At 39.5% G+C, this 27607-nt stretch overlaps 2 protein-coding genes across 2 annotated transcripts; both read left to right on the top strand.

Annotated features, from left to right (window-relative positions):
• The first annotated feature begins 1966 nt into the window (after positions 1–1966).
• fkbp1b (FKBP prolyl isomerase 1B) lies at positions 1967–12304 on the top strand. The gene is made up of 4 exons (XM_083898906.1): positions 1967–2138; positions 2788–2835; positions 11069–11181; positions 11550–12304. The coding sequence occupies exons 1-4, from the start codon at positions 2102–2104 to the stop codon at positions 11676–11678; spliced, it is 327 nt and encodes a 108-aa protein (XP_083755032.1). The 5' UTR covers positions 1967–2101; the 3' UTR covers positions 11679–12304.
• Positions 12305–13248: 944 nt separating this feature from the next.
• On the top strand, positions 13249–24979 carry mmut (methylmalonyl CoA mutase). Its single transcript, XM_083898720.1, has 13 exons — positions 13249–13375; positions 14319–14749; positions 14874–15241; positions 15369–15526; positions 16864–17035; positions 17130–17378; positions 17537–17648; positions 18989–19104; positions 20233–20348; positions 21627–21758; positions 21873–22020; positions 22799–22966; positions 24132–24979. The coding sequence occupies exons 2-13, from the start codon at positions 14356–14358 to the stop codon at positions 24258–24260; spliced, it is 2262 nt and encodes a 753-aa protein (XP_083754846.1). The 5' UTR covers positions 13249–13375; positions 14319–14355; the 3' UTR covers positions 24261–24979.
• The last annotated feature ends 2628 nt before the right edge of the window (positions 24980–27607 follow it).

Here is a 27607-nt window from a genome sequence, read left to right as displayed (position 1 = left end):
CTTGGCAGGTATGGAGAGGAGGAACAATAAAGGAAAGAAAATATCAGACTTGGACAGTTAACATTGATAAGAGACCTGTGTCCGGTCTGATTGGTCCTGCACAGGAATAGCTACGGCTACCTATGCAGAGTAAGAACAGTAAAAGCCTCTCTCGTGTCTCCCTCCAAGTACGTGCCTTAATCTCCTCTCCCTGAGCTGAGGCAGTGGTGACGAACACTTATAGCTGCTTATGCCTGAATGACCTTAACAACACTCAGGTCCACTTTGGACCCCAGAGCATTAACAACTGTATTGTGGAACAGAAGTGTCTCAGTCAGCACAACAATTACAACAGTAATACCTGCTGAAACTGAGATCATTACATTAAATAAGCTCTTGTCCACTTTCCTCGTCCAAATGAAATAAAACACACATTTATTGTCATGATGTATAGGATATGCGTTTAACATTAACGCAAGTTCACTATATTATAAGTTACAAAACAAAATATAATTAAATGTGTGCTCACGTGAAGCTTTAATTCATACTTATTAATCAATAATGATAACTGTAACTCAGCAAGTATGATAAGCGCCTTTATAACTGAATTCACACAGTGGAAATGACTTGTTTACATGCATTTAGTTAGCCATGTTTATTTAGAGAGCTAACTAATAACGAGCGCATAAAACGTGTACAAACATGCATTTCTAAAGCACATTTACCTTCAAACACCACAAGCATCTCAGGAAGAATCCGTGTGAACCTTTGAAAGCGGGTTTAACATCTTAAATGTCACGTTTTGCCGGTCTAAACACAGGGAAACGTTCGTTTTATTTGACCCGGAAGCAGAGATAACTGTGATAGTGCATTGTGGGATATGAAGTGTGGGTGTAACTGAACAGGTTTTTTTTTTAACGCTTTGGGTCTCTGTGTACGTCTGTAAGTGCTATTTAATTTAATATAACTCTAACATTTTGATATTCTTTATGAGGGATACAAAAATAGAATAGTCTGAGGAACTGGCGGTTACCAGGCTGAAGACAGTATGCGTGGTGAAGTTGCTGATCTCTACTGTGACTCGAAATAGAAAATATCTTTGCTGTCTTTGAGGTTGCCAGGTCTGCTGTTTTCCAGGAGAATGTGAATACTTTTCAAAGCATTGTATTTTTTGTCATCTTTGAGTTGATGTGTTTACATGACAACACCAGATAGAGAGAACTGAAACATTTTAAGCAATAAAAGCACTATTGCTATAAAAAAAATGTAGCTCATTTAAAATGTAAAAGTGACACATTTTTCAACAGCAGGGGGGACGTCTTTTCTTTCTATTTTTTTTCTAAACTGAATTACCATATTTTCAAAACAAAATTAAACATGCTGGCACAACATTTAGGGAGGTATGGTGGTAGTGCAGACAGTTGACAAACAAGATTTTCCCAGTTCTATCTTTCACGATTCCATTAACTGTAGATTTTTTTGACTATCCTTCTTCAATAACAAACACAGACAACAGTCAAAAAATTTACTTCAGGCAAACAATAAAATAACAGATTTGACCAAGGTTTTCCAAACAAACCATACCAATGACATTAGAAACTTTAAATAGTTCCAGCCAATGAGTTGCTTTTGCTGTAACAGCATGTGGTTCTCTCAAATCATTCATCTATAATGGTATGATATATATTGTACAATATAATCTATAATAATGCATATAGTTTATTATTTAAAAACGCCATTCTAAGATCTTGGTAAAATGGGTAAACTATAATGATGTCACAGTAAACGCTTTGTAGATGTTAGAACCCATTTAGTAATGATAATAAACGTAATTGGAGTTTAAAAGCTGTGTGGCAGCGGTATCTTTTCTGTTTTGTTCTTACTAGTAGTTACTAGGTAATTGTTTTTGTTGATTTTGTTGCCTCTGGGCAGCGCTTGTCGCGCAGATCTGGCAACCCTGGGTTTGGCTGCAGCGGCAGCAGCTTCGGGTCGGTGCTGTGAGCTGAATGCATGGTTTCCACCGAGAACAGCCCGACTCGTAGCCGCAAATCGGGTAACACTGGTCGTCCGAAGGGCTTTTTAGGCTGCATGTTTCAGAGTTAATCGAGAAAGAAGCACAAACATGGGCGTGGAAGTCGAGACAATATCTCCCGGTGATGGTAAGTTGTTTTTATTCGCTTGTGCGAGCTTTTAATGCGGGGGTGTTGGGGCTTGGTACTTTACCGGAATGTCGTTCAAATCATATGACATATAACAGTAACTTATGACTAAAAACTGTCAAGTTGGGCTGTGCAGGCTATTGGTTTTCCCATCATATGTCTAACGATTAATAGTCTTATTCGGGGTACAATAATAGTAGTAATAATACAATCTTAAACCCTTATTTCCACAGTGTTACTAATTTGCTTGACGTCTTACTAGAAAACAACTTACTTGCTGGTTGTTTAATGGGTGAACTCTGTCAAGCTTAATCTGCAAGTTTCCTTAAATATAGAGTAAGTGTTTGATGGGTATTAAGTAAATCGGGTAGACTTGCAGGCTTCATGAAGGTTATATGTCTTTGATAAACGTATTAGAGGATTTTAATTGCCCCTTACCCTGGAAAAAAACAAGTTTCCAGGTCAAAGTTAATGTAAGGTTGAGACATACCAGACGCTCAGAGCATGTCTGACTTCAGCCTGTCTGCAGGCATTAAGTAGTTGCATGGCATTCCTGCGAGGAACTCCTCACTGTTAATGCACAGGATTAGTCTGACAGCCTGTGTGATGTGCACAAACACTCAGCAACACTTGTTTTCTCTCCTCACAGGAAGAACATTTCCAAAGAAGGGCCAGACATGTGTTGTCCATTACATAGGTAAATAATAACTCCTTTCCTTGCTTTTAGCAAACGTGACACCAGACGTCTTTCTTGTTGTTTCAAGGAAATTTGTCTGTGTGTGTGTGTGTGTATTTGTACATGCATATCTTGTTTTTTCAGCAGCTCAGTGTTGAGCCCAGAGCTCTGGCAGACGTGTGTCGCAGACATTTCCAAAGAAACGCTCAGGGAACAATCATTAGTTTTTTTGACTTCAGGGTGGGAAGGGCGTGTTTTGGTTTGACACAATATCAGTGACATTTTAGAGACTGTTGAAACTTGCACCGTGCACTCACTCAGGTAATGAGTGCACGCAACATGCTTTTCGTTTTCCTGTGTGTCTCCTGTCAGACTGGCCTATTTTGAGACGCAGAGATTGTTGGGGGGGAATAAATTTGGGTTATTCTGTGCCTCTGGGTTGGCAGACCAGACAACTAGGTCAGACAGAGCGTAAACAAAACCAAGTTCACATGTCATCTGTCTGTGCGTCACATGATTATTACACGGTCATAAAAGTTATTGCACTTGTCGTGGCGTTATCTCTCTGAGTGTTATTATTCATGTATTGTCGTCTTTGTACCTGACGATGGAAAAATTCATACATCATCAGCTCCGTATAAGCTCTGCGGCTGTGTTTGACTGTGTTTGCGATTATACGAGGAAAAGATACCGGGCGACACTCGGTAACTTATCTTTGTTGTCCAACTTTATTGGGGACAGTGGAAAAAGTAATCACATTTTGCCGTCTAGCCTGATCCTTGCAGAGATCAGCTGCTGAATCAGTAACAAATTATGCTGTAATCGGAAATGATGCATTTAACCCGAACATGGGGGGGTTTGATCATTGCTTAGCAGTTCGCTTGTAGCTCTAATTTACTTAGACAATGATTTAAACATATAATAGGTAACATTTCTGCATTAAAATATCTACAAATTGTCTAGATTCATGTATTTTTTTGTTACAAGCATTAGCCGAAAGATGTGTGACACTGTCCCCGTATGAAACCTATGAAGGACATATTCAGTACTACTAGTTTTGACTTTTCATTGTGTGTATAAGTCATTAATAGATCATAACTACTCTTCGTGCTCTGCCTCTGAAGCTTCTTTCTGACCATGATCTGTTGTTACTGTTTTGTTTGAAAGAACCCTAATGGCATGAAATCCCACACTGCTTTTAAAACTGTTGAGTTTTTAGTTTCCAACAGCACTTCACCCACTCAAAAAAGCTTTTGTGCCTTTTATCACATGTTCTTTACTTTCACAGTCACATCATAGCCACCTTTTGGTACTTATTGCATCCCTAAAATGGAACAAAGTAGACTAAAGTCTCCTGAATTCAAAAGCTGCATGTGCTACAGCCTGACAATATCCTGTGCGACTCCATAAAGCGAGCTTTTCTTTCAAAGAAAAACAACAATATTCAGCTTATTGTATGCTTCATTCAAAGCCACCGCCCTCCTTTTTCTCCTTTTTGACTTGCAGGATTTCCCCATAAGCTCCTGGTGTTTTAGTAGTTAAGCCAAAGCAGGTTTCTCACCAAATGAGCTCTGAAAGGTTTGCAAACATAATTGTATTATTGTGTGTTGTTGTATCGGCCTAGGAAATGAGTTAACTGTCAGTTACAAAAACATGTCGTGGTATTTTTTCCAAGATATGTGCTCAACTCTAACCACAGTAGAGCGTGACACAAACCAGGTTATTGTTTGAAGATTTGTTTTGCAGCTATGTGGCTCTCACACTGTTCAGTTTCATTACTCTATCAAGTGACTGGAAATAGAGTGAACAAGTCAGCGTATGAACCACTTTATGTTTTTTTGTTGTTGATCATCTCTAATGGGCAAAAAACAGTATTCTGTATTTTTTTTTTTTTATTGCCCATAAAAAAAATCAGTTAATGTGGATTAGGCACCCAGGAATTTGCATGTAAATAAGTTAAACAAGATCAGATCAGCAGGCTGTAGTAAAGACAGAGACTAACCCACATTTGTTTTATTTAAAAGCACACAGACAAGATTAGTTGGAGATCTAATAAAGGGATAGCACTGATAATAGAGGTAACTTGGCTGTAGCTCTGGGATGTGAGAGCATGTCCAGCTGGCTGCACAGACTGCACCCTCCACTCCACTGCACTGCACTGCACCCTGCACTGATATTATTTTCCCAGACAGCAAAAATAAACAGTGAGAGTAAGGACAGACCACTCTGTTTGTAGCATTCAACATTAGACTGGCCCAAAATGACTGAAACACTCAATGGCTTTTTGATCCTCACTTTCACCTCTGGGATTTTAGACATGCAGACACACACGTGCCGCGGAGACGCTGAGAGACAGCACAGACATGTGCGTGGCCTTCCTCTTAGTGCATCATGGCAGGATGAAGGAATTAACACTCACAATTGTTTCCTTTGTTTTGTAGCTGATGGTGACAGTGTGTTTACGGAGCAGCAGCATTGCAGACCAGCAGGCTGCTGCAGGTCAAATTGGCCTGGGATTTGTTATCTATTTCATTCTTGGATTGGCTTTCACAGGCCTTGCTGTGATCTCACTCATGCTGTGTAATGAAGTCTGGCATTAGGCTGTGATGACAAATGGTCCAATCCACAGACCGGGGGCATGTTCAGGAAACCCAGGATAGGTTTTTATACGTCTAGTTTGACTTAACCTAATATTGGACTGCTGGATAATAAAGCTGTGAGTGTGTTCATGTAAAAGAGGTGGGGGTCGCTCATTAAAAGTGTGTTTTTACATATTTTTCCTGATGGTGTAAAAACGTAGATGAAGTCAAGCAGTCCTTGCTGTGTCAGAGAAATTTGACTTATCAGTAACACCAGTACTAAAAACACTCTTAGAAATAAAAGTGCTAAGTAGAACCATATAAGGTTATTCGGCTTGTCCTCATAGGAGAACCCTTTTTGGCTCCGGGTAGAACCAAAAGGGTTCCAGGTGAACCCTTTTAAGACCCTTTTAAGAACCCTTTTAAAACCCTTTATTCAGGAAAGGGGTTTTAAAGGGTTCTCTGGATATAAATGGTTCTTACTGGAACCATTAGTGTAATAACCCATTTCTTTGGGAAAGTGTTTTTCAGAAGCAAATGGTTCCAGGTAGAACCTCAGCCCTTGTAGAAGAACACTTTTGGAACCCTTATTTCTAAGAGTGAATGTAATAATGACGTACTATTATGGTAATACTGTCATATTTCTATGCCATTATTGTCATAGTCTTTCACTCAAACTGTGATGGTGATCACAAAAGAAAACATTTCTGGAACCAAGTTCAAAGACGTTTTCATCTGAAGGTGTTAAAATGTAGTAATTCTCATTTAAAAAAAACTATTAATTTGAAAACAAAGGAGATATTACTGTAAAAGTATTTCCATAATTCCACACTAATACCATTGTTCCTTTTCTTTTCCCCGTAGCCTGAGCTGAACCACTTTCTCATAGGTATTATTAGTAAGTTACTATTTCCTGGTTGACCTTGAGCTCACCTCGTTAACAGAGGGATTGACAATCCCCTGGAACTGACCCTGGGTAACTGTTATTTTATCCCTTTGCAAATGCACAAAGACAGGCTTGTTGTTATAGGAGCTTCAATTTCAAATTTCCACGCCAGCTGCCAACGCCGTGTGCATTAATGTGTGACGAGCCAATTGTTTCTAATGTACAAAATATCGATAAGTGCGTCGATTGCTTCTCTAATGAAACACATTAGAGGGTCGAGTTTTAATTTCTCCCCATGTTCTGAGTTGAATGGTTAGAATGAGTCAGGGCATTAATACTGGGAGGAAGTTTACTCTGTGGTGAATTAATTAGGCCGGTTGTTCAGTTCAATTGAAGCAATTATTTTTTATGGTGTATGAACACAGTCTGATAAACTCTCTCTGTGTTTGTTAGGGGGCTGTTCTAAAAGCAGAGTGGGCACATGGGAAGTGTGGAACAATAAAAGCATTAGTCATTGATACCAATGATCTGCTGCGCTTTGATATTTCTCTCTTAACAGTGAATTTCTTTGTGTGTATCAGGGTCCTGCGGGGTGATGATCTGTTTCAGAGATCTGATGAGTCAGGAGTTGAGCTGGTTTGATTTGGGAAACATAATCTGGAGTTCAATACTTAGTGTATTTGAGATATAAAGCAGTATGGAGCATTACCACATGACACTATCAAAGTATTAATTGCAATAATGCAAGGTCGGTAACCATAGACTACGTATGCAACTGTGATTGCTTGTTCAGCCCTAGTTTTGTTCCATTATCTCAAACTTAAACCCCAGCAGGTTCACGGATTATCACCAGTTTCCATGGTGATTTATCTCAATAAGAAGTGCAACATTACATTACTGGGGGGATTGTTTTTCATAAACCACAAACCCTGCTCTGGAGCACAGGTCCCAGGAGCATGAACTGTAGGAGCAGCAGAGTGACTGCATGTCATGCCTAAATGTGGACGTCATGCCTTACCATGTTTGAGCTCCAGACTTCACCGTGAAACACGCTGAGGTGAAGTTGAGCCCTAATGGCTTTTGGAGTGTGACACCAAAATAGACAGACCAAGTTGTATGTCACGTGATGCCAAAATCCGCCCTCCAAGGGAGAATCCTGCTACTGAGTGCCACAGGAAATGTCCAGCCCCAAGAGCATGGAGAGCAAGAACGTTTTTAACATGCAGTTTAAAAAAAAATCCTGTGTCAGTTTTAGCTCTTGGTGAATTATGACACCCTGTTCTTTTTTTTGCACAGTGCAGGGCAACAGAAGTAGATGTCACAGCATGGGAGAGTCACAGTGCAGTCATGGATATAAATTCATCTTAGACCTCATTACATAACGGGCACTCAAAGAGGGAAGGCCTTATCTTAAGATTGATTTGTCAGTTTGTGTTTGACAGGTTTTTAAGGCTTGTCGTCTGATAGAGAGTAAGCAAAATGTCTTCCTGCAGTGACTTTAAAGCACATAAATAAGCATCTAACAAACTCCACCGAAGAACCGGGACATCCTATTACTCAGAATCGACTTGACGTGAAAATTAGGATAAGACAATACAGGGCAAGGCATGAACAAGATTTTGTTCTTTCCTTTGAGACGTGCATGTTTGCAGCTGTGAAATGTGGCAACACATATAGGGTTTGTCATAGACAGATAGCTTTACACACATCTCATTTCACCCACACTGGGGGCTGAGGGGGTTGTTGTGCTGGCAGCCAACCTAGACAGGGGTGAGACAGGATACAGTAGGCAGAGTAAAAATAACCCCACCCCTGTGCACTGCAGCTTTTTGCAAATCTAGTCAGAGCACTAACATGAGAAAGCCTGTGGAGAGGAGAGTCTGGGAGCCAGCCTCAGGAAGGGAAGGGTTCGGCTTTGTGATAACGGAGCAGTGATACAAGCGGGGTTTAGGAGTAGTTTTGGATGTCTTCTCTTTCCTGTCAGATAAAGTCTGACAGACAATTTGCGTAACTCTCTTTGTGTTTGATTGCAATAACTGCAGTCCACATTGGTTTTATCCAAGTGGCAACTGGGTATGACTTCACCCAGAACTCCCACTTGGAAGCCTAGAGATTTGCGATTTGATTAGCACCATGTTTTGCGGTTTAACAACTGGAAATGTGTCACCTGCAACCAGGCTCCTACTGGACTACACCAGCTGTCAATCACAGTGGTGTCCACTCATACAGTATGTGCTGTGGTTTATAGTCTATATTTCCTCTTAATGGGAACATACTTTTTTATTGTCTGCCACTGGAGCCAATCCCAGCTGACATAGGGTGAAAGGCGGGGTACACCCTGGACATCGCAGGGCCAACATATAGAAAAGAACAACCATTCACTCTTACATTCAATCAATTTAGAGTGTGCACTTAACCTCTGCCTGAGAAAACCCACACACAGAGAAAGACCCTTGGTCGGACCAGGTCGGGAACCCCGCCACTATGCTGCCACGTGGCCCTAATGGGAACATCCTTTACAAATTTGATATTATGTTCTATCTGAAACTAGCAATTGAGACCATTGAATGTATAAATCATGTTAGAAGTAAGCTAATTTTACCATAGACCCTTCTTTTTGCAACTGGAGGAGTTTCCCCCTGGTGGCTGTTCAATATATTTTTACTTCCTGATTGGGCTCAACAAGCTTTTTATATGTGGTTGAGTGTTTCAACCCGTCTACAGTGGCCCTTGCCAATCCACTTGGAGTTGTTAGTGTCTCGTGTTTATGTCATAGTTAGAAGTCATGAGTGAAAAACATGTAAAGTGTGTAGGTGTACAATATCAGTCCTACGTCAGCGGCCTCTCAACATTTACTTCAGACATCAAGTAGGGTTCATTAGTGCAATTCCTACGATACAATCCCCCACTTGTGCATGTTGCCAATTAGTGTTTCCTAGCAAATTGCAGACACCATGGCCAGAAACTGAACTCACTTTTTTTTTTTTTACAGTTGGTGTGAGAAGGTTTTCCCTCTCTGTCGCTCGAAACACCCTGTAGCAGGTGGCATTCGTCTTGTACTTGATGACTCCGTAGCTGGAGCAGGCCCAGCCCGCTGATATCTGGCCTACTGAGTTTCTTGGAAAAGATGGACCTACTATGTTTAGAGAGCATGAAAGTGGAGAAGGAGGAGTACAGTACCAACATTCGTGACAAGATGAGCCAGACACCACTGCTATACTTCAGTTAACGCGCAACGTTAAATGAAGTATTCACACTTGCTAGGTTACTACAGAAATTGTTTTACTTTTTTGACCGGACTGGGTTAAAAAAAACATATGGTTTATGCAATTTTTACACCACAATATAAAATGATGCATAATATTGACAAAGTAACAGGATTATGAATGGGTCCACATCAAAATTCACACAACGTATATATCATAATAGGGGGTGGGAATCACAGAGTACCACTCTATACTATACGACACAAGATACATGGTCCACAATACTGATAATATCACCATACTCAATATATTCTCGATTTATTCACAACATAGAGAACAACGTGCATAAAGTCTATGTATTGTATATGGTTGGGGCATTTCTTAATGTAGCTTTTGCCGTCGTTATCCTGCTGTAAACTCCTTCTTCTTCAGTCAGGTAACTTCTAGAGACTATTTACTTTAGATATTTATTATTTACACCAATAAATATCTGAAGTAAATAGGTGTTATTTACACCAAATACAATTTGAACCCACCCTTAATAGCAATGTTAATTGTCTTTGTTTGTAAGCGCCACACTCTTAGAAATAAAAGTGCTCAGTCGAACCATATAAGGTTCTTCGGCTTGTCCTCATAGGGGAACCCTTTTTGGTTCCGTGTAGAACTTTTTATAAAGGTTCCACTTGGTAACAATTTGTGTTACCAAGAACCCTTTTAAAACCCTTTATTCAGGAAAAGGGATTTTAAAGCGTCCTCTGGATCAAAATGGTTCTTACAGGAACCATTAGTGTTACCAAGAACCCTTGAACAACCCTGTCTTTGGGAAAGGGTTTTTCAGAAGCAAATGGTTCCAGGTAGAACCTCAGCCCTTGTATAAGAACACTTTTGGAACCCTTATGTTAAGAGTGAATGTAATAATGACGATATTGTGATAATAATGATATTATTATATCCTGTGACAAGTTCTCAGAGAAACACAGCATCAGCTAAGATGGTAATTTGGATTCCCTCGATAGAAAGTGGCAAAGAGGAAGTCAAACAAGAAACCTTGAATGCACTAATCAGGAAGGGCCTAGACTAGAGTTTCAATGCCTTTAGTTGTGTTTAATGGCCCCAGTGTTATTATCATGCCTGAATGGCTGGTCAGTGCTCTGAAGGAGCACAGTCCTGCACTGCTCCGCCTTTGTTAGCCTTTTCTCCCTGTAGTCTAGACACAGGCAGGCACTGGCCCAGTTAACTTTAAAAATAATCCACTAAACCAGGCCATTGCTTCCAGATTCACATTCCCTTTGTACATTTGGGTAATTGAAACAGGCCCGAGGCCCTGATAAGGAATGCCGCCAGAATAATTCCTCAGACTGGAGCCAGCACAGCTTTATTCTTTAAATCTGAGAATGTGCTTTCCGAAAACATCAGTAACTGAAGGAAGGGTGTGCGTTGATAGTGAATGACGTTAAGGCCATGGAAAGAACAACTAGTCATAAGAGCATGTCTTATGCTCTGAAATGGCCATTAAAAATAGTATAATCTTAGTCTTAATTTGGTCTCTAAATTGTGCTGATGCAATGTCTCTCTCTTGGTAGGTATGCTGCAGAATGGGAAGAAGTTTGACTCCTCCCGAGACAGGAACAAGCCCTTCAAGTTCAAGATCGGACGGAATGAGGTCATTAAGGGCTGGGAGGAAGGAGTAGCACAGGTAAGAAGAAGGAGAGCGGGCAGTGCTTCTTTGACACTTTGTCACATCATGTGGTTCAGCAATTATTTCACCAAGTGTGAAATAATATGGTGATGAAGACAGAGTTGCACATGCTTCTAATGTTAAATTTGGATGAATTGACATGACCACTGCTAAGAAACCTTCAATTCCATTAAGATGAATACATCATACATACTACTACTTTAAATTAAATTAGAATCAAATATATTGCTGTCCACAATCGGAGTCATTGCTATTAGTTACACGTGTCTGTCACAATAAGTCCTCTGTGTGTGAGAGGGAGGCTTTTAAGAGAGCACACCAGCAGCATAATCAATTGTGTATCTTTGTTTTCTTCTGTGCTTCAGATGAGCCTGGGCCAGAGGGCTAAAATCACTTGCACACCGGACATGGCTTATGGACCTACAGGTCACCCTGGGGTCATCCCCCCGAACGCCACGCTTATATTTGATGTGGAACTGCTCAAGCTGGAGTGATGTGTGGTGCGAAAATAAGAAGGCCAAAGGTTAATGAGTTTGCATTCGCTCCAGCCTGTTTTCCACAGGGTGCTGTCTCCCACCATCCTCTCACTCCTCTATGATTTCTACAGTTTTCTTTCGTTCGATACTAAAAAAATGATGTTTACTGCTGCTTTGTTGCCATCGTGTCATAAATGCACACTGAAAGAAAGACTTTAACACACACCATGTTTGGTTTGTTTGTTAGAGATGCTTTTTTTTGTTGTTGTTCAATGCCGTATGAAGTTGTAAATTTTGTTGAACCAAGAGAAAATCAGTCATCTGATGAAATGCTGTACTACACTGCAATCAAAACATGCCTTACAGTTTCAACAGAGTACATGTGTTCATTACTTATGCTCTGTGTATTGACTGGGCATTATGTACCACTGTCTGCATTGCCACTTTGGTGAAGATTTGTCCTGCTAAATGCTCTGAATGGTGTTGCTATGTTTAGTATATTTTATATCCCTCATAAACGATGGCTGCAAGTGTACAATATCCAATCTAACCCAATTCAATACTGTACAGAACACTGTACGAGCCATTGCTACTGCTGTGACAGTTTATTGACCAACCCTTGAATAAAAATGGCATGTACTGTGTTTTATGTGTGACTGTGATTGACTGATAATAGAAGAAAACCTTGGCAGGGGCCTCTGGACACACATCACCTCCTAGTGGTGAATTGTATAAGTCCCCACCAGCAGAGGAAAGTGTACTGTGAATGTGTAATAATGGGATTTTAAAATCTTGTATCTTTGCACAGACTGTGTCTCTTTCCTACAAGATATATCGCCCAGCGAGATATAGGCTTTTATGCTAAAGGAAAAAAAAAGCATGTGATCCACTGAATCAGGCTGATTTGTAAGGGCAACGACATCCGGTTTTCAAAATAAAAAGCATCTGAGTGCACATTTGAAATGAGAAAAATAATGAAAATCCTCATAGCTATGTTTCTAACACTAATGACTGGACTTTGAGCAACAGTATAAAGAGAGTTCTCTAAAGGTTCTGAAATGAAAATGAAAAGGTTATGTTCAAGCACATAAATATCTATAACTGTACTGGATATCAGATATTTTTACTGTAAAGTTGGAGAAATTTCAAGTTAAATGTCCCATATTTGATCAATTTAGTTGTATCCAGGACATCTATGACTACTAGCACACTGCAATTTATAGCAAAAAAATAGCATACAGACATTTTTACTGTACAGTGTTTGAGAAATTTAGTTAAAAGTCCCATATTTGCACTTCAGCGTATGAAAAAATAAATACATACAACATGTAAATGATGAAAAATGACTAGAGAGGTACAAAAAAAAGGTTAACAAAAATATATATCCCTAAAAACGCACACAGGATATTTGAAAATACACACTGATGTATAAAATTTGCCATACAAATCAAATAGCAAAGTACACGAGCATTTACTCCACAGTAATAAATGATATCACGTTATCGTGCAAATATACGAAGTGTAGTAGTGCACATAGCTTATCTCTACAGGAGTCAACAATCTTTGCTGTTGCGTTTACTTCCGGTGTCGCAGGTCGAAGAAAGTTGTTCCTCTGAATGTAACACGCTATTGGCCGACTCTTAATGTTATGAAACTCCATTGGATAAACGGACACACGCCTATTGTCATCCCTAAAGAACACAACCGACGACAAGGTCAGAAAAATATCCTAAAATGTGTGATAACAAGCGCCATGAAATATGCACCCGTCATGTTTACAGCCTTTGTTTTGGTTCCTCGCGCTGAAACCGACAGCACATCAAATCAAAGGCTGTTGTTAGCTAACAGTTGCTTAGCAGCTAGTCCAAAAATTATACAGCTGTGTTTTGGAACATGAACCTGCACGTTTTAACATTTAACAAATCATTAGTACAGTTTTAACCACTGTCTTCCGTTGTATCTTCCCGTTTTTCTCGTGTTTGTTGTTACTGTTTGCTCAACGAGCCACACTGCTAAAAGGTAGCTTTAATTTCCAGTGTCATCTCTGGAGCGTCACTTAAACACGGTGTAATGTTAAACATGCCCAGACTTGTATGAGTTATGTCCGCGGTTATATTGAAACTGAATCAGTTATTAGTTTAAGTTGTATTTGTAGTTGTGGTCAGATGTTGTCAAAAGTTACCGCACACGTACTTGTGTTAATAGCGCCACTCTCAGTGACGGTTTGTCTATTACACGTCGTGAGTCACCGCCTGTTAAATAGTCGATTTAAAAGTAAAAACTTATTTAACGTACTTAATTTGATTTGTTTTTAAATGAGCTTTAATTCGGTCACAGTTTTAGTTTTTTAAATTGTTTTTATCCACTGGTTGCCTGAAAGATTTCAATTGTTTTATTGTCCTTTTGTAAAGCTCCTTGTAACCTTGTTTTGAAAAGTGCTGTATCAATTAAATTATAACTATTATTCATAAATAATACTTATTATAATTAATTGAATCGTCAAAATAAAATGTAGAGGGTGTTTGTGAGCAGAGAAACAACACTGGAATTAATTTCTCTCTTGTTGGTAGTGCCATTTTCTCCTTTATACGTCCAGGTGCATTATCACTAAAATATTACCAATAACAAATATAACATGTACTTTCATGTCCATCTCAGGTCGATCCATGTGTGTCTGACTGAGCCAACAGGAAGTATGCTGACAGCACGAAGAGCATGTGCAGCACTCGCTGCCCGGCGCCTGGTTAGAGCTTCTGTCTCAGGCCAGGTGCACCGCTGTTTGATCCACAATTCCACACCAAGACAGGACCAGGCTGAGCTGCATTCAGAATGGGCCAGTTTGGCAAAGAAACAGCTCAAAGGGAAGAACCCAGAGGACCTGATCTGGCACACGCCAGAGGGAATCAACATTAAGCCTGTGTACACTAAAGCAGACTCAGCCGCTGGTGCTGATGAATTGCCAGGAGTGTTTCCGTATACTAGAGGACCCTATCCCACTATGTACACATACAGACCGTGGACTATCAGGCAGTATGCTGGCTTTAGCACTGTGGAGGAGAGCAACAGGTTCTATAAAGATAACATTAAAGGTAGATTAATTCTCTGCTATTGTCTCTGTAAATATTTCTGCAGCCAAAAAATGTGTTTTATTTGCCATATTTAATGTGCACACTGTCTTATCAGTTTTACTTCTTATCCACTCTCGCCTTTCAGCTGGACAGCAGGGTCTTTCTGTGGCCTTTGACCTCCCAACACACCGTGGTTATGATTCAGATAACCCCCGTGTCCACGGAGATGTTGGCATGGCTGGAGTTGCCATCGATACAGTTGAGGACATGAAGATACTTTTTGATGGTATACCACTGGAGAAGATGTCTGTTTCAATGACAATGAATGGGGCAGTTATTCCTGTGTTGGCTATGTTTATTGTGGCTGGAGAGGAGCAGGATGTGCCCAAAGCCAAACTAACAGGCACGATTCAGAATGACATTTTGAAGGAGTTTATGGTACGCAACACCTATATTTTCCCCCCGGAACCTTCTATGCATGCAATTGCAGACATCTTTGCCTACACTTCCAAGGTATGTGCATGCATGAGTGTTACCTCTTCATTTGCATTTTATTAAACTGTTTTGGAAAACTTTATGTCAATTTTTTTTTTTTTATGTAATACGATATATTGATTTACTAACTTGATAATGTTTACAGCACATGCCTAAGTTCAACTCGATATCCATCAGTGGATACCATCTTCAGGAGGCTGGAGCTGATGCCATCCTGGAAGTGGCCTACACCATTGCTGATGGCCTTGAGTACTGCCGCACGGGCCTGAAAGCGGGCTTAACCATCGATGAGTTTGCCCCAAGGTACAATCCCAAACACACACACACACACACACATTATATGTATATATAGAACCTACATAGATAAAGCTATGCCATCTGCTGTGATTTCAATAATAATTCATCACAAACACTGCATATGTTTGAACATATGAACATAATATAACGACTTGTTATATTGTTGAATATATTGTATTACACTGTAACTTGTGAACTGCAGACATACCATTACTATTACCCCTTCCATAAAGTTAAATGTGTGTGCAGGTTATGACCCTTTCATCCAGATAAAAGCGTACTGTAGCTGCATATAAACACTATAGTTTAACAGTACAGTAGTAGTTTTTGAATGATGTGTCCATAAAACTGCTTATCACGCTTGGACCTGTCCACCATCTTTATTGACAGTATAAACTGTGCTTGCAGATTTACTCTGAATATATGTGTGTGTATGTATATTGTACATATCTATGTATATATACATATTTATATGTTCTACACATGTATCTCTTTGGTTCTATTTTTCTGTTCAGTTGATGGGCTATATATAGTTATATTTATTTTTTGTCAGTAGCGTAATTGCACTATTTCACCTCAACAATGTCCTCAGTCCTTTCCTGTCCATTACATCTTACTTCCATAATGTCCTTTTCACTTACCCTTCAGCCCCCGTTCTGACAGCTTTTCTATTTCTTACTTAATAGCAGTTACATGCTGCTCTGAGGAACATCTTGAGCACATAGGTCAGCTTGACTTCTTTCCTGAACCTCACAGACCGAGACAGTCTCAATCAATTTAAACATGTCACTCATCCATGTGAAATGGACGTTTTCCACCCTAAGCCGTTATCTCTGCTGGCAATTGTAATGACGTTTCTTCGATTTAATAATGATGCTTGCCTTTGGGTTTGCGCAAAGACTGTAATGATGTCACAGTGTCATACTGTTGGACTTCCAGTGTATTGGTATTGTATGAATGTTGTTTTTATTAAAAAGAGAAAAGAAAACAGCTGAAATTAAAACAAAAAAATAGTTTTGTCATCAAGTCCTCTTGATTGTCCGATCGCTGACCATCGGTTCTGTTGTATTCCACTGGTAGACGTCACTGGCTGTTGTATTTGACTCAATCTGGTTGTTAGGGTACTGGGATTTAAATAATCTTTAACATAATATTAAGCCAAAAGCTGCTTTTCCTTATAGGTCCTTCCTTATAAGTACCTGATCGTCCTTATAGTGTCTGGTATTACAAGAAAAGAGCCTTGGAAAAAGAAAATACTGATTTCTATTTTTGTTCATATCAGTTGCAATGAATCAGTCCATTACAATAACATTGTATTTGTCTCCTTGGACTTGTGTTGACAGGCTATCATTCTTCTGGGGTATTGGGATGAATTTCTACATGGAAATCGCGAAGTTGAGGGCAGCCAGGAGGTTATGGGCCACACTCATTCAAGACAACTTCCAGCCCAAGAATGCAAAGTCTCTTCTCCTCCGCACCCACTGCCAGACCTCGGGCTGGTCACTCACTGAACAAGTAAATACATACATCAAGAAAATGCCCAAATCAAAATTAAAACATGCAATCATTGTTCATTTATTTGACAACTTTCCACTATGGCCGTTCTCAGGATCCATACAACAATGTGATCCGGACTGTGATTGAGGGCATGGCAGCTGTGTTCGGAGGCACACAGTCACTCCACACCAACTCCTTCGATGAAGCCCTGGGATTGCCCACAGTGAAGAGCGCTCGCATTGCTAGGAACACCCAGATCATCATCCAGGAGGAGTCAGGCATTCCCAAAGTGGCTGATCCCTGGGGCGGCTCACACATGATGGAGTCTCTCACAGATGATGTCTACAATACAGCCCTGAAGGTTTGTCATGTGTTTAAAAATACAAATTCCTTGATTTACAAAGGGCTAATGTATCTCTTTGTAATCCTTTCTTACAATATATACTGTATTGCATAATTCAGAATCATGTTGTCTTGTCAAGTTAATCAATCATCATTGATGTGTTGTCCTTTGTGTAGTTCATTAAAGACATTGAGGATATGGGAGGCATGGCCAAGGCTGTGGCAGAGGGTATTCCAAAACTTCGGATTGAGGAATGCGCAGCACGCAGACAGGCCCGCATTGACTCAGGTACTGTATGAATACTAACGTGTTTATGTGCCCTTACAACCTTAGTTTTTCATCCTGTCTTCACACACAAACTTCTCTTTGACTTTCTAGTCTGTGTACCTATCACTTGGGCTCTGTTGCACATGTTCGCCTCCCCGCTAAGGCCTTAAATTATATTCCTGCTTTGAGGACTCAACAGACAACATTTGAGATTATTACAAAGTCTTTATTTGGCTCAAGTGGTATTACATGGCTTTTCCACACTACTTTGGACTGGTTGGTTCCTACCTTTTAAAACCCTTTGGTATCAACATAATACTAAATGATCTAATTAGCTAAACTTTAAACCTGTGGCCAGTAAGATTTGCTATAAATTATTTTGTTTTTAAATAAGCAAATTGGCTAACACAGCTTGAATCCAGTTGACCATGTGTGTTTATGTGTTGTGTGACGCACTGTATTTACAGTCTGTCATGGAGTTTATCTAAGGATCTGCTGTGTGTCTGTGAAAATTACTTTTATCTTTCTCCCATATTACCAGAAATGATTGCGATTTAGCCGAGCAGAACATCCATGAACTGGGGATCGTCTCTCTTTAATCCCCCTGACACCTTCTTTCATTGTTATTCATTGGCTTTCTGATTCATTCTGCCAGTAACGTCTTCACTGCTGCCATTTTTTCCCCTACTCGATAACTGGCCTTGTATTCAAGGACTCTTCGTTGTTATGGGTTTTCTGACCTGAGAATATCATTCACATGTTTCTGTGAAAATCCTTAATAAAAAAACAACACAGATTTGCTAATTTAAGTGTATACTGTATGGGTTGAGTTTATTATTGTGTCCATGAATTGTTGAAGCTACACCCAGAGATTGTCACTAAGATGCTGTAAATGTTTTTCTTCATTTTAATTTACAGTATACTATACTACTATTTAGTATCAGTATGCTCCTTAAATTCAGCTTTAGATTGTGCTTTTTACATCAGTATGGGCAACAACTGAGAGCCTAATTAATACAGCATTGATAGATAATCTTATTGTTTATGTGATAACTTTCTGCCATTTTTTCTACCCTTTGATAGTTACATGCCTGAATTTGAGTTCTATTTGTTTTCAGTGTGATTATAAAAGTTGTCTGTATACTATCTTGCTTAAAAAAGTAGTGAGTGAGGACAGATGCAAAGGTTAGGTTTATCAAGGTGTTCTTTGGAAATGAGCAGAGAAAAGGCCAGAAGGTTGCTGTTTTTGTAATTTATTTGATGGTTGCTGACATCTAATGCATTCAGGGATACTTCATTTAAGGTAGGTCAGAGCTTGTTCTCGCTGTCTTTCTTGCTAAATCATGTCCTTTTCTTTTCAGGATCGGAAGTCATTGTTGGTGTGAACAAGTATCGCCTGGAAAAAGAGGAGAGTGTAGAGGTGCTGGCCATAGATAACACTGCTGTACGTGAGAAACAGATTGCAAAGCTGAAAAAGGTCAGTGTTCCATTGAGAATGTTCCCAAATGGGATTAAAGGTAAACCCATGATGGTCGTATTATCTGTGCATCATCATGCATTTTATTTTATGTTGTCACCTTCAGTTGTTGACTCATCTCCCTATTATAATATTTTCCTGTATCTGACGGAAAGAATCTGGGTCCAAGCATAATGCAAAGTGACTCAGATTGTGACTCTGCAATCATACTGTATACAACCTGACAGGAGAACACTCCTGAACCTGCTTTGTCTCGACCAGTGGCAGATTTAGATATGGGTGGTATTTTGCCAGGGGCAGCAATGACCGATGCATCAGAAAAAGGGTTTTCAATACTGGAACATCACATTACTGATAGGTACCAGTCAGTCAGAACAAACATGGTAGTACACAGGTTGTACACTGTATATACAGGTTGCAGCATATGTATCTAAACTGTACATGTATATATTCAGACACCTGGTTTTAATGTCAGTGTAGTGTGTGGGCAGGGGCATAGGATTGGATAAGGACAGTAGGGACATGTCCCTTCCAATATCAAGACACTGCTGTGCCGTGTGGGTCAATGCTGACATGGTCTCTATCCCAGTTGCATACAAGTTAGATCTGCCACTTCATTTAAGTTGAGTATGTTGAGCTCACTGCATTTGCTGAAAGGTCAATTTGTATGAAAATGTCATTACCTTGGAAGGGCATCTGACACAACAGGGCCAAAGAAATGCCACATGACTTATCCAGTATTGAGAATAATGTTTATGTTTGACCTTATTTTCCTTGCACAAGTTGCCATGTTGTTTTTGTTTGTGTGACACTGACGAGGAGGCAGACAATAAAGTGCTGACGCTGTAGGATATTACTGCAATATCCCTGGATAAGGAAATAAATTAAGTCTGTGAAGGTGTCAAAGTCATCCATGGTCTAGACACTCAGGAAGAATTGAATCCACCATTTGATTTGATGCAAGGGGCTTCTTGGGTTGAAAAATAACTGATACTGCATAACTGAATGTAGAATTGGACTCATGGCAAACTGGACATATTCTTCATCATACCGACAGTGTTTAAGAATAGAAACAGTGTTTGATATGTTACTGTGGTTGCATATAATTTGTCCCCTCCTTTGTTTTAGGTGAGGGAAAATCGTGATCCTGAGACAGCAAAGAAGTGCCTGGAAGCCATTGAGGAATGTGCTCGAACCAGGGAGGGTAACCTCTTAGCCCTGGCTGTGGAGGCCGCTCGAGCCAGGTGAGACTGCACAAACAGTGGTCGCTGTCCACTTGTGATTGAAAATCGATCCACAGGAGAAGATGAAAATAGGATTTTGCTTTGTATTTATCTATCAAATGCACAGAAATACAGACAAAGTCTTTTCTGGGAGTCCCAGATGAAATGTTTCCTGAACAAATGTATGTAGTGGAAACCCTCATGGATGGTAATGACTGTAATATCAGCCAGAATTGTCAAAATCCTCCCTGCCTTTGTTTCAGCGTCTATTCCTTCATCAAGATGAGGAAATCATGAGAGATATCAGATGACTTGTGTCATGAATTGCATATGGGAAATTCTGTCCCCTTTCATCGTATTCTGTAATCACATGTCTCTTATTCCGTCACACACAGACACATCAAACAGTCACTTCAATATGGTATTTCCCCTTTGTTCATAGGGAATATTTAGCAGTGTGGTGTCGATCGATATGTCTTTACTGAAGTTGTCATGTAGCAGCTCATTAAACGAGCTAAAGCACTGGTACTGTGCGAAACCTCTATTAATGATGCTCATTTTTCCATGGTGTCAATACACATACCTATCACAAAACGTTAACACCACTAAAGTCCTTAGTCCATAGTCTACATTCCCAGAAAGTTTTACTTTGAGATCATCAATGGTCGTCGCACCTCATTCATTGTTCAGATATTTGCCCGATGTTTACAAATACAAATATTAATCATAGTGGTAGTATGTGTAAATATTAAACATCATTTTGGGTCCTCTTCACTAATAAAGTAACTGAGTCGATTGGCGGAACATGAGAGCATGTACTTTATGTTCCTCTAGCCGCTCTTCTCTTTACCTGTTGACATGTTTGATATATAATGATTGAAGTGTACTGTGTGCATTGCTGTGTGAAGAGCACATATGCACGGCACAGCATGTGGGTTCTCAGCAGGTGGGCAGCGAGTGAAAGGCACTGGCACAGTATGAACACAATCACTAACATTGTGAGAAACCCTCACAATAATCGAGTTCATGCTATTTTAAGACCTACAACCTAAATCCTATCAGTGCAAGCTGTGATTTGTTGCACTTATTAATTCATTGATTATTGCTGTTTTATCTCTGCACTGCAGCAGTAATATTGTGAGAAATGGGACTAAACACACACACAGAAAACTGAATAAATTGCCATTTATTGAACGTAGAAGTCGAAAAACAAAATGTGAGCCCGAATGAATGAATGCATTATTAATCACTGTATAGTGAAAACATATTAAGGAAAACAGTGTCTGCTTCTTTCTTCAGATGCTCTGTTGGTGAAATTACCGACGCCATGAAGAAAGTGTTTGGTGAGCACAAAGCCAGCACCAGGATGGTGAGCGGAGCTTACCGCAGTGAGTTTGGGGAGCACGAAGAGATTTCTGTCGCACACAACAGGTAAGAAAATCAAAATAATCTCAATCTGCACAATCATGGTGGACAGACTGATCGCTTGTATTTCAGATATGCATAAAATATACCCCCCCCCCCCTTTGTTTTTATATATCTTAGAGTTTCAGACTTTAAGAAGCACGAGGGCAGAAATCCTCGACTGCTGGTGGCTAAAATGGGGCAGGACGGTCACGACAGAGGAGCCAAAGTTATCGCCACAGGATTTGCTGACCTGGGCTTTGATGTGGACATTGGCCCACTGTTTCAGGTCAGTGCCATACATTATTATAGTGGTGCTAAATGGTGAAAACACATGTATATGATATGTATAGATGGTGCAGACATGCCAAAGGGTACAGAGTACAAACAATGAGGAGTGTCAAGTTATAGCGACTTAAGATTGGGAAGTGGACATACCTTGTTTGTTTCAGATTCTGGTGCTGGATATTATCAGACTGCATACATTAAATATCATGTGTTGGGTCCCATTGACTTCCTGATATGATGTAGAGAATGCATGTGTCTATTGTGGCATAAGTTCTAACGATAAGTAGATTAATGACTGTGATGATGAGTGTGTATCTTGAGAGAGTACACCTCACTTCCCCATGTCTCACTCGAGGGTATAATTTGTTAACCGCTTGTCATCACATGGCTCAGTGTTGAGCACAGACTCTAGCAGTGATTCACTGAAGAATCAATACAGTACGCAATACATTATTAACTAATGATGTCATTTTCAAAAATAGCTTAGAGAACAGTGTTTGATACTGAATTATGTTTCGAGTCAGACGGGACAGAGATACTGATTTTAAGAAAATGAATGAAGCATTACTTGTAATCAGTGTTAGGATTATAGCTTGACCAATTAATCGATCGATATTTGCATTTTTCATGTATTTCATATAATAGATTTCCTTTCAGTCAACTGGTTTAATGAAGTTGAGGGATTTATTTTTACATTGTTTGTTGAAAGTGAAACTGCACTCATATGTCGTCATCTTGAAGTTTTTTTTCCCCCTCATGTATTGATTTGTAATGGACAGACTCCCGCTGAGGTGGCCCAGCAGGCGGTCGATGCAGACGTTCACTGTGTTGGGGTCAGTACTCTGGCTGCGGGACACAAGACTCTGGTCCCAGAGCTCATCAAGGAACTACGGAAGCTCAACAGGCCAGACATCCTTGTCATCTGTGGTGGTGTCATCCCACCACAGGTAAGCTCTGAGTTTAAATATTCTTCTAAATGTGACCTTGTTGTATGGGTACACAGTAATGGTACAAACTTGGCTTTCTTTGGGTGTTTACGTGACTCTGTTTGTTTACCTCGCCATGGTAACAGGAAAAGGTGCCAGTGTCGTCAGAGCTCACTTTAAACCCACAGAGATCGAGTGATATATCACAGAACCTGACAGACTGAAAGGAACTGAGCTTTAAAAATGCCCCTGGTGCTTTTCACATGTATGGAAACAGTCAGAATGGACATTATTTCAGACCTGTCGTATCCCCACATCTTCAACTCTCTGCTAAACTTTCCCTCATCTTACTCTGGAGAATGTTTCCTGTCGGTTACCCATTATTCCATCCAGGAAGTTATCCACCTCTGTTGTCTTTAAGGATCTTTGATGATCCAATAAACTGCTCTTCTTCCATTTGCTTATCCCAGTTTGGGCATCACTGGGAACAACATCTAACCCTCTTCACAAGGACAGTTACAATCATACATATAATTTCTATTTGGCAAGCTAATGTTTTATTATTAAGGTAGACAACATCATTTTTTGTGGTAAATGAATCACATTTAAAAGACTTTCCTCTCTTGATCCCTTGATACAGTGTGTGTGTGTGGTGATTTCAGTTAACTGCATACTTACATACTTACATGTTAGTCATATTCAGAATGCCACCTGAGCATGCTATACACATTTCATGTACTATACATTATACAGTGTTTGACCTTGAATTCTGTATATGTTCTCATTGTTATGTTGTTACTCCTGGAGAAGCAGTGACTATTCAAACAGCACAGTGTGGAATAAGAACTCAATCAAACAGAAATCAATTCTTCTTTAGCATGGCCTCCAGCATGGCCACTAGCCACCGTGGAGACACAAAAACACACATTTATCATGACGTGATAAGCACACAGATAACTATAAGTCGTCCTATTGCTGTGCATGTGGACACACAATTATCATTATCACACTATAGAATTTTCTGGATTGCTCAGGCTCGCTTTATGTCAATCATAGTTTCTCTGCACTCAGCTTGATAAACAGCATAATCCCATCGGCCCTTTCCTCTCATAATGAAAGCTGAATTCCTCTTATGCTACAGTTGGTCTAAACTGTGTTCCGTGTGTGTGTGTGTGTGTATTCCCAGGACTACGAGTTCTTGTACCAGAGCGGTGTGTCTGCCATCTTTGGCCCAGGAACCAGGATCCCACAGGCTGCAGGGGAGGTTATTGACAACATTGAGAAGAGTCTGGAAAACATACGCCAGGCCATGTGAACTCAAAAAACACAAGTACAAGTCAATTTCTACAAAGAGCACACAGCATGGAGAGTGATGGAAATCCATAATAACATGGTGCTATGCCATGCTTGTATTAACATCAAATTCTCCCCACCTGTGTCTGAATCCTGGGTAATTACGAATAGGATCATCTGCTTTGACCTCACAAGGAAAAAAAAGAAAATCAAATCACAAACATTGTTCCGTGTTCTTTCATTCAGGAAATCGCACGCAATCTGTCTCGTAGAACATCTTCATAGCCCGTTAAATTGTTTTGTTCCTATCTGTGGTATAGGCTTATGTATGAAACAGTCATGAAATCTCTTTTTTTTTTTTAAGAAGCCTGGAATTGCAGAGAAAACAAAAGTTATTAGTTGTAGGTTCTTAAAGATTTATGACTTAAACGCAGACTGTTAAACACATGTATAGAATACACCATAAATTACGTTTAATTCAATAATCATGTGAGACGAGCGATACGGAGCATTTTTCTTCATCCAGTAAAAAACAAAGGAGGACACTGTAAACCTTGGAATGTAATTGTATAATGTTTGCAATTCACAGTTGTCAAGAAGGGTGTGATAAGTGTGAGAAACACCAAACAACACCTCTTTGCAACCATTGTTGTCTTTAAGTTAATGGACATGTGTCATCATGAAAGTGCATCGTGCTTCATTTAATAACCATGTTTCTGTTCAGAGAGAAAACATGGGAAAGAATCACAGTTTATTAAAAGAAGGTGAAAATTGTATTTTTCTATGTGTGAATTTGGAATCTGATCCATCTGTTTAAAATAAAGTATGTGAGCTTTCAAAAGTGAATAATGCTTTTTTGGAGTGGATGAATTCAGTTCTTATTTATTTTGGTTTGAGCTGAATCATTGTTAGTGAAACCCAACTTGTAAGAGCGATAATGACCACACAGTATGATTATTTCTCAATCACTTTATTTAAACACATCCAGACAACAGGAAATGTATGTCGTAGTAAGATGACGATTACACAATACCAGGATCCTGCATGGCTTTCTTAAAATGAATGTTATCGGTAACACACGTTTGTCCTACGAATACATGAGACCAACTTTCAATCGTATTCAAATCCAAATGCCAATAATGACACAACATAAAAACAACAAAGCGAGTGGTGTCCTTGGTCTATACAAAGTGTCCTCATATTTTTGTTTCCAACATGCTGTTCACTGAGAGGTGCAATATGCTGTCCTCCACAGGAAACAACAGTGTCTGTCTTCAGTTTCATGAACAAATGCTAGGGAGGATTCTTTTGATTTGAATGGAAACAATATGAAAGCCCTACTGTAGGTCACCCGGTTCAACTGTTTCAATCCCTTTTTTTTAATTTGATTCGAGTTGAATTTAATTTCACGCCCCCGATCACGCTGTCGTGACATTTCCTTGTAGAGCCACCATGAAGCTGACAGGTGTCGAGTGGATTGTCACTAAATATGGGAAAATAACTCACACATTCACAGCTTCAATCATTCCCCTTTTCAGCTGTTTTTTTTTTTTATGTTTTATTGGCATACCTTTACACATCAAGGTCAAACATTACCAACAGTACCTTTTCAGCTGTTTTGTGTTTGTCCAAACTATTCAGTGTTTTCATTTACATATATATTGTAATATTTCTTTTAACAATATATGTATATATATATATTTTTTAAGACCTCACCATTGTTATTATTTATGAGGCACATTGCATCTCCACGTGAGCAGGACTGTTGTCCTTCAGATGTATTTGTGTAGTTAATGCTGTACATTCCACTCCTAGTGTGCAGGAAAATAACTATGCAAATGCTGACGTGGACATGAAAGGCATTTCTTTTGTTGGATTAGTGCCATTTTCGTCCCCCTCAGTCCTGGCTGGTGTTGATACCGAGATCAAATGGAAAAGAAGACTTAAATGTCAGAATTGCATAAAGTCTTCTCTGAGGGTGGTCCCACATTCGTGTTTGTGCCTGACAGGAATTCACAGTGAGTTTCAATCATTTCACACAGACGGTGAGGAAATGATAACGATCACATACATACGAGTACGCTCAAGGTTTATAGCTCTATTCGTTTGCATTATTGAAAATAATTATTGAGCAGAGATGAAAAAACAACTCTGCAAACCTGAGCCTCCCTCATTCAATCCTTATATTTCCTTTCAGGGGGAAAAAACCTGTGTATTAAACATGTATGTTATCATGAACAAATCCCTTTAAAAAAAAAAATCAGTCATACAAAAGTCTAAGGATTGTTTCTCTGTGCGATATTGAACACATTTTCCACTCGGGCATTTGTTCTGGTGCCGTCGACCATATCTTGCAGTGACTCATTAACAGCCTGCGTTTGATTAGTTTCCACGGAGGTGAGAATTTCTCGACAATCCTACATGGAAGGAACACAGGATCCCTTGTGTCCCTGATGACCCACTAGTGTCACAGTTCATTGAAACTGAGCAGACATGTGCAGTAATGAGGACGCTGATTCGGCTGAACGCTCCAGAACAAGCCTGTTAGTGAACGTGGAGTTGTGACGACTTTGTCAACTGCTGTTTTTTTTTTAATTCACACAAGGATGAGTTGACTGGTAGTTAAAGTGGAACTTAAAACAAAACAAATATAAAAAAATATATATATATATATATATGTATATCTTGTGGAAAAGTGTAAGAAGTGCCTTACTCTTACACGCATGCAAATGTGCCTCTAAAATTCACAAATGAACGTGTTTGGTTTTCTTACCTTCGGACAGAACCAGGCGTCTGTTTCTTACTGTTTACTTGTGCTAGAAGAATCTTTAGGCTTTTAAAATCATCAACACTACACAACTAACATCTGTCGTGACCAAGGCTCGTGTCTTCTTGATAAGATTACGTTTTTTTTTTGTTTTTTTGCTCTGTTTAATCTACACCTGAGGTCACACAATCACAAACCCAGAGGAGACCATCCTTTTCAATCAATGTGGTCCCTTTTTCTGTCATTCTTTCATTCAACAGCTACATTTTTATTCCTCGGCTTTTACCTTTCTGAATATCTGATTCACCTCCTTGTACAGCCTCTTGTGCCTTTTGTCTTTGCTACTTTTACTCCATTATTTATACTTATGTTATTAGCTTTTCATCTGTGTACTAACATTTTATGTTAAGTGGCTTTTTATTAATGTACTCATCTGTGAAAAAGGTGCTTTACAATATATTACATGCAATATTATCTTGTGGATTTGGACACACTCGAGCTTGAGAGGAATGGCGAGGCACTATGACAACATTAAAGTCTTTCTTTATTCTGATGCTTCAAAACAACGACAACAACAACCTCAGGCTTAACCCTTAAAGTTT

Source organism: Microchirus variegatus (assembly GCF_963457635.1).
Source record: "Microchirus variegatus genome assembly, chromosome: 12".
Taxonomy (NCBI): Eukaryota; Metazoa; Chordata; class Actinopteri; order Pleuronectiformes; family Soleidae; genus Microchirus; species Microchirus variegatus.
This window is presented reverse-complemented; position numbering and strand designations above follow the sequence as displayed.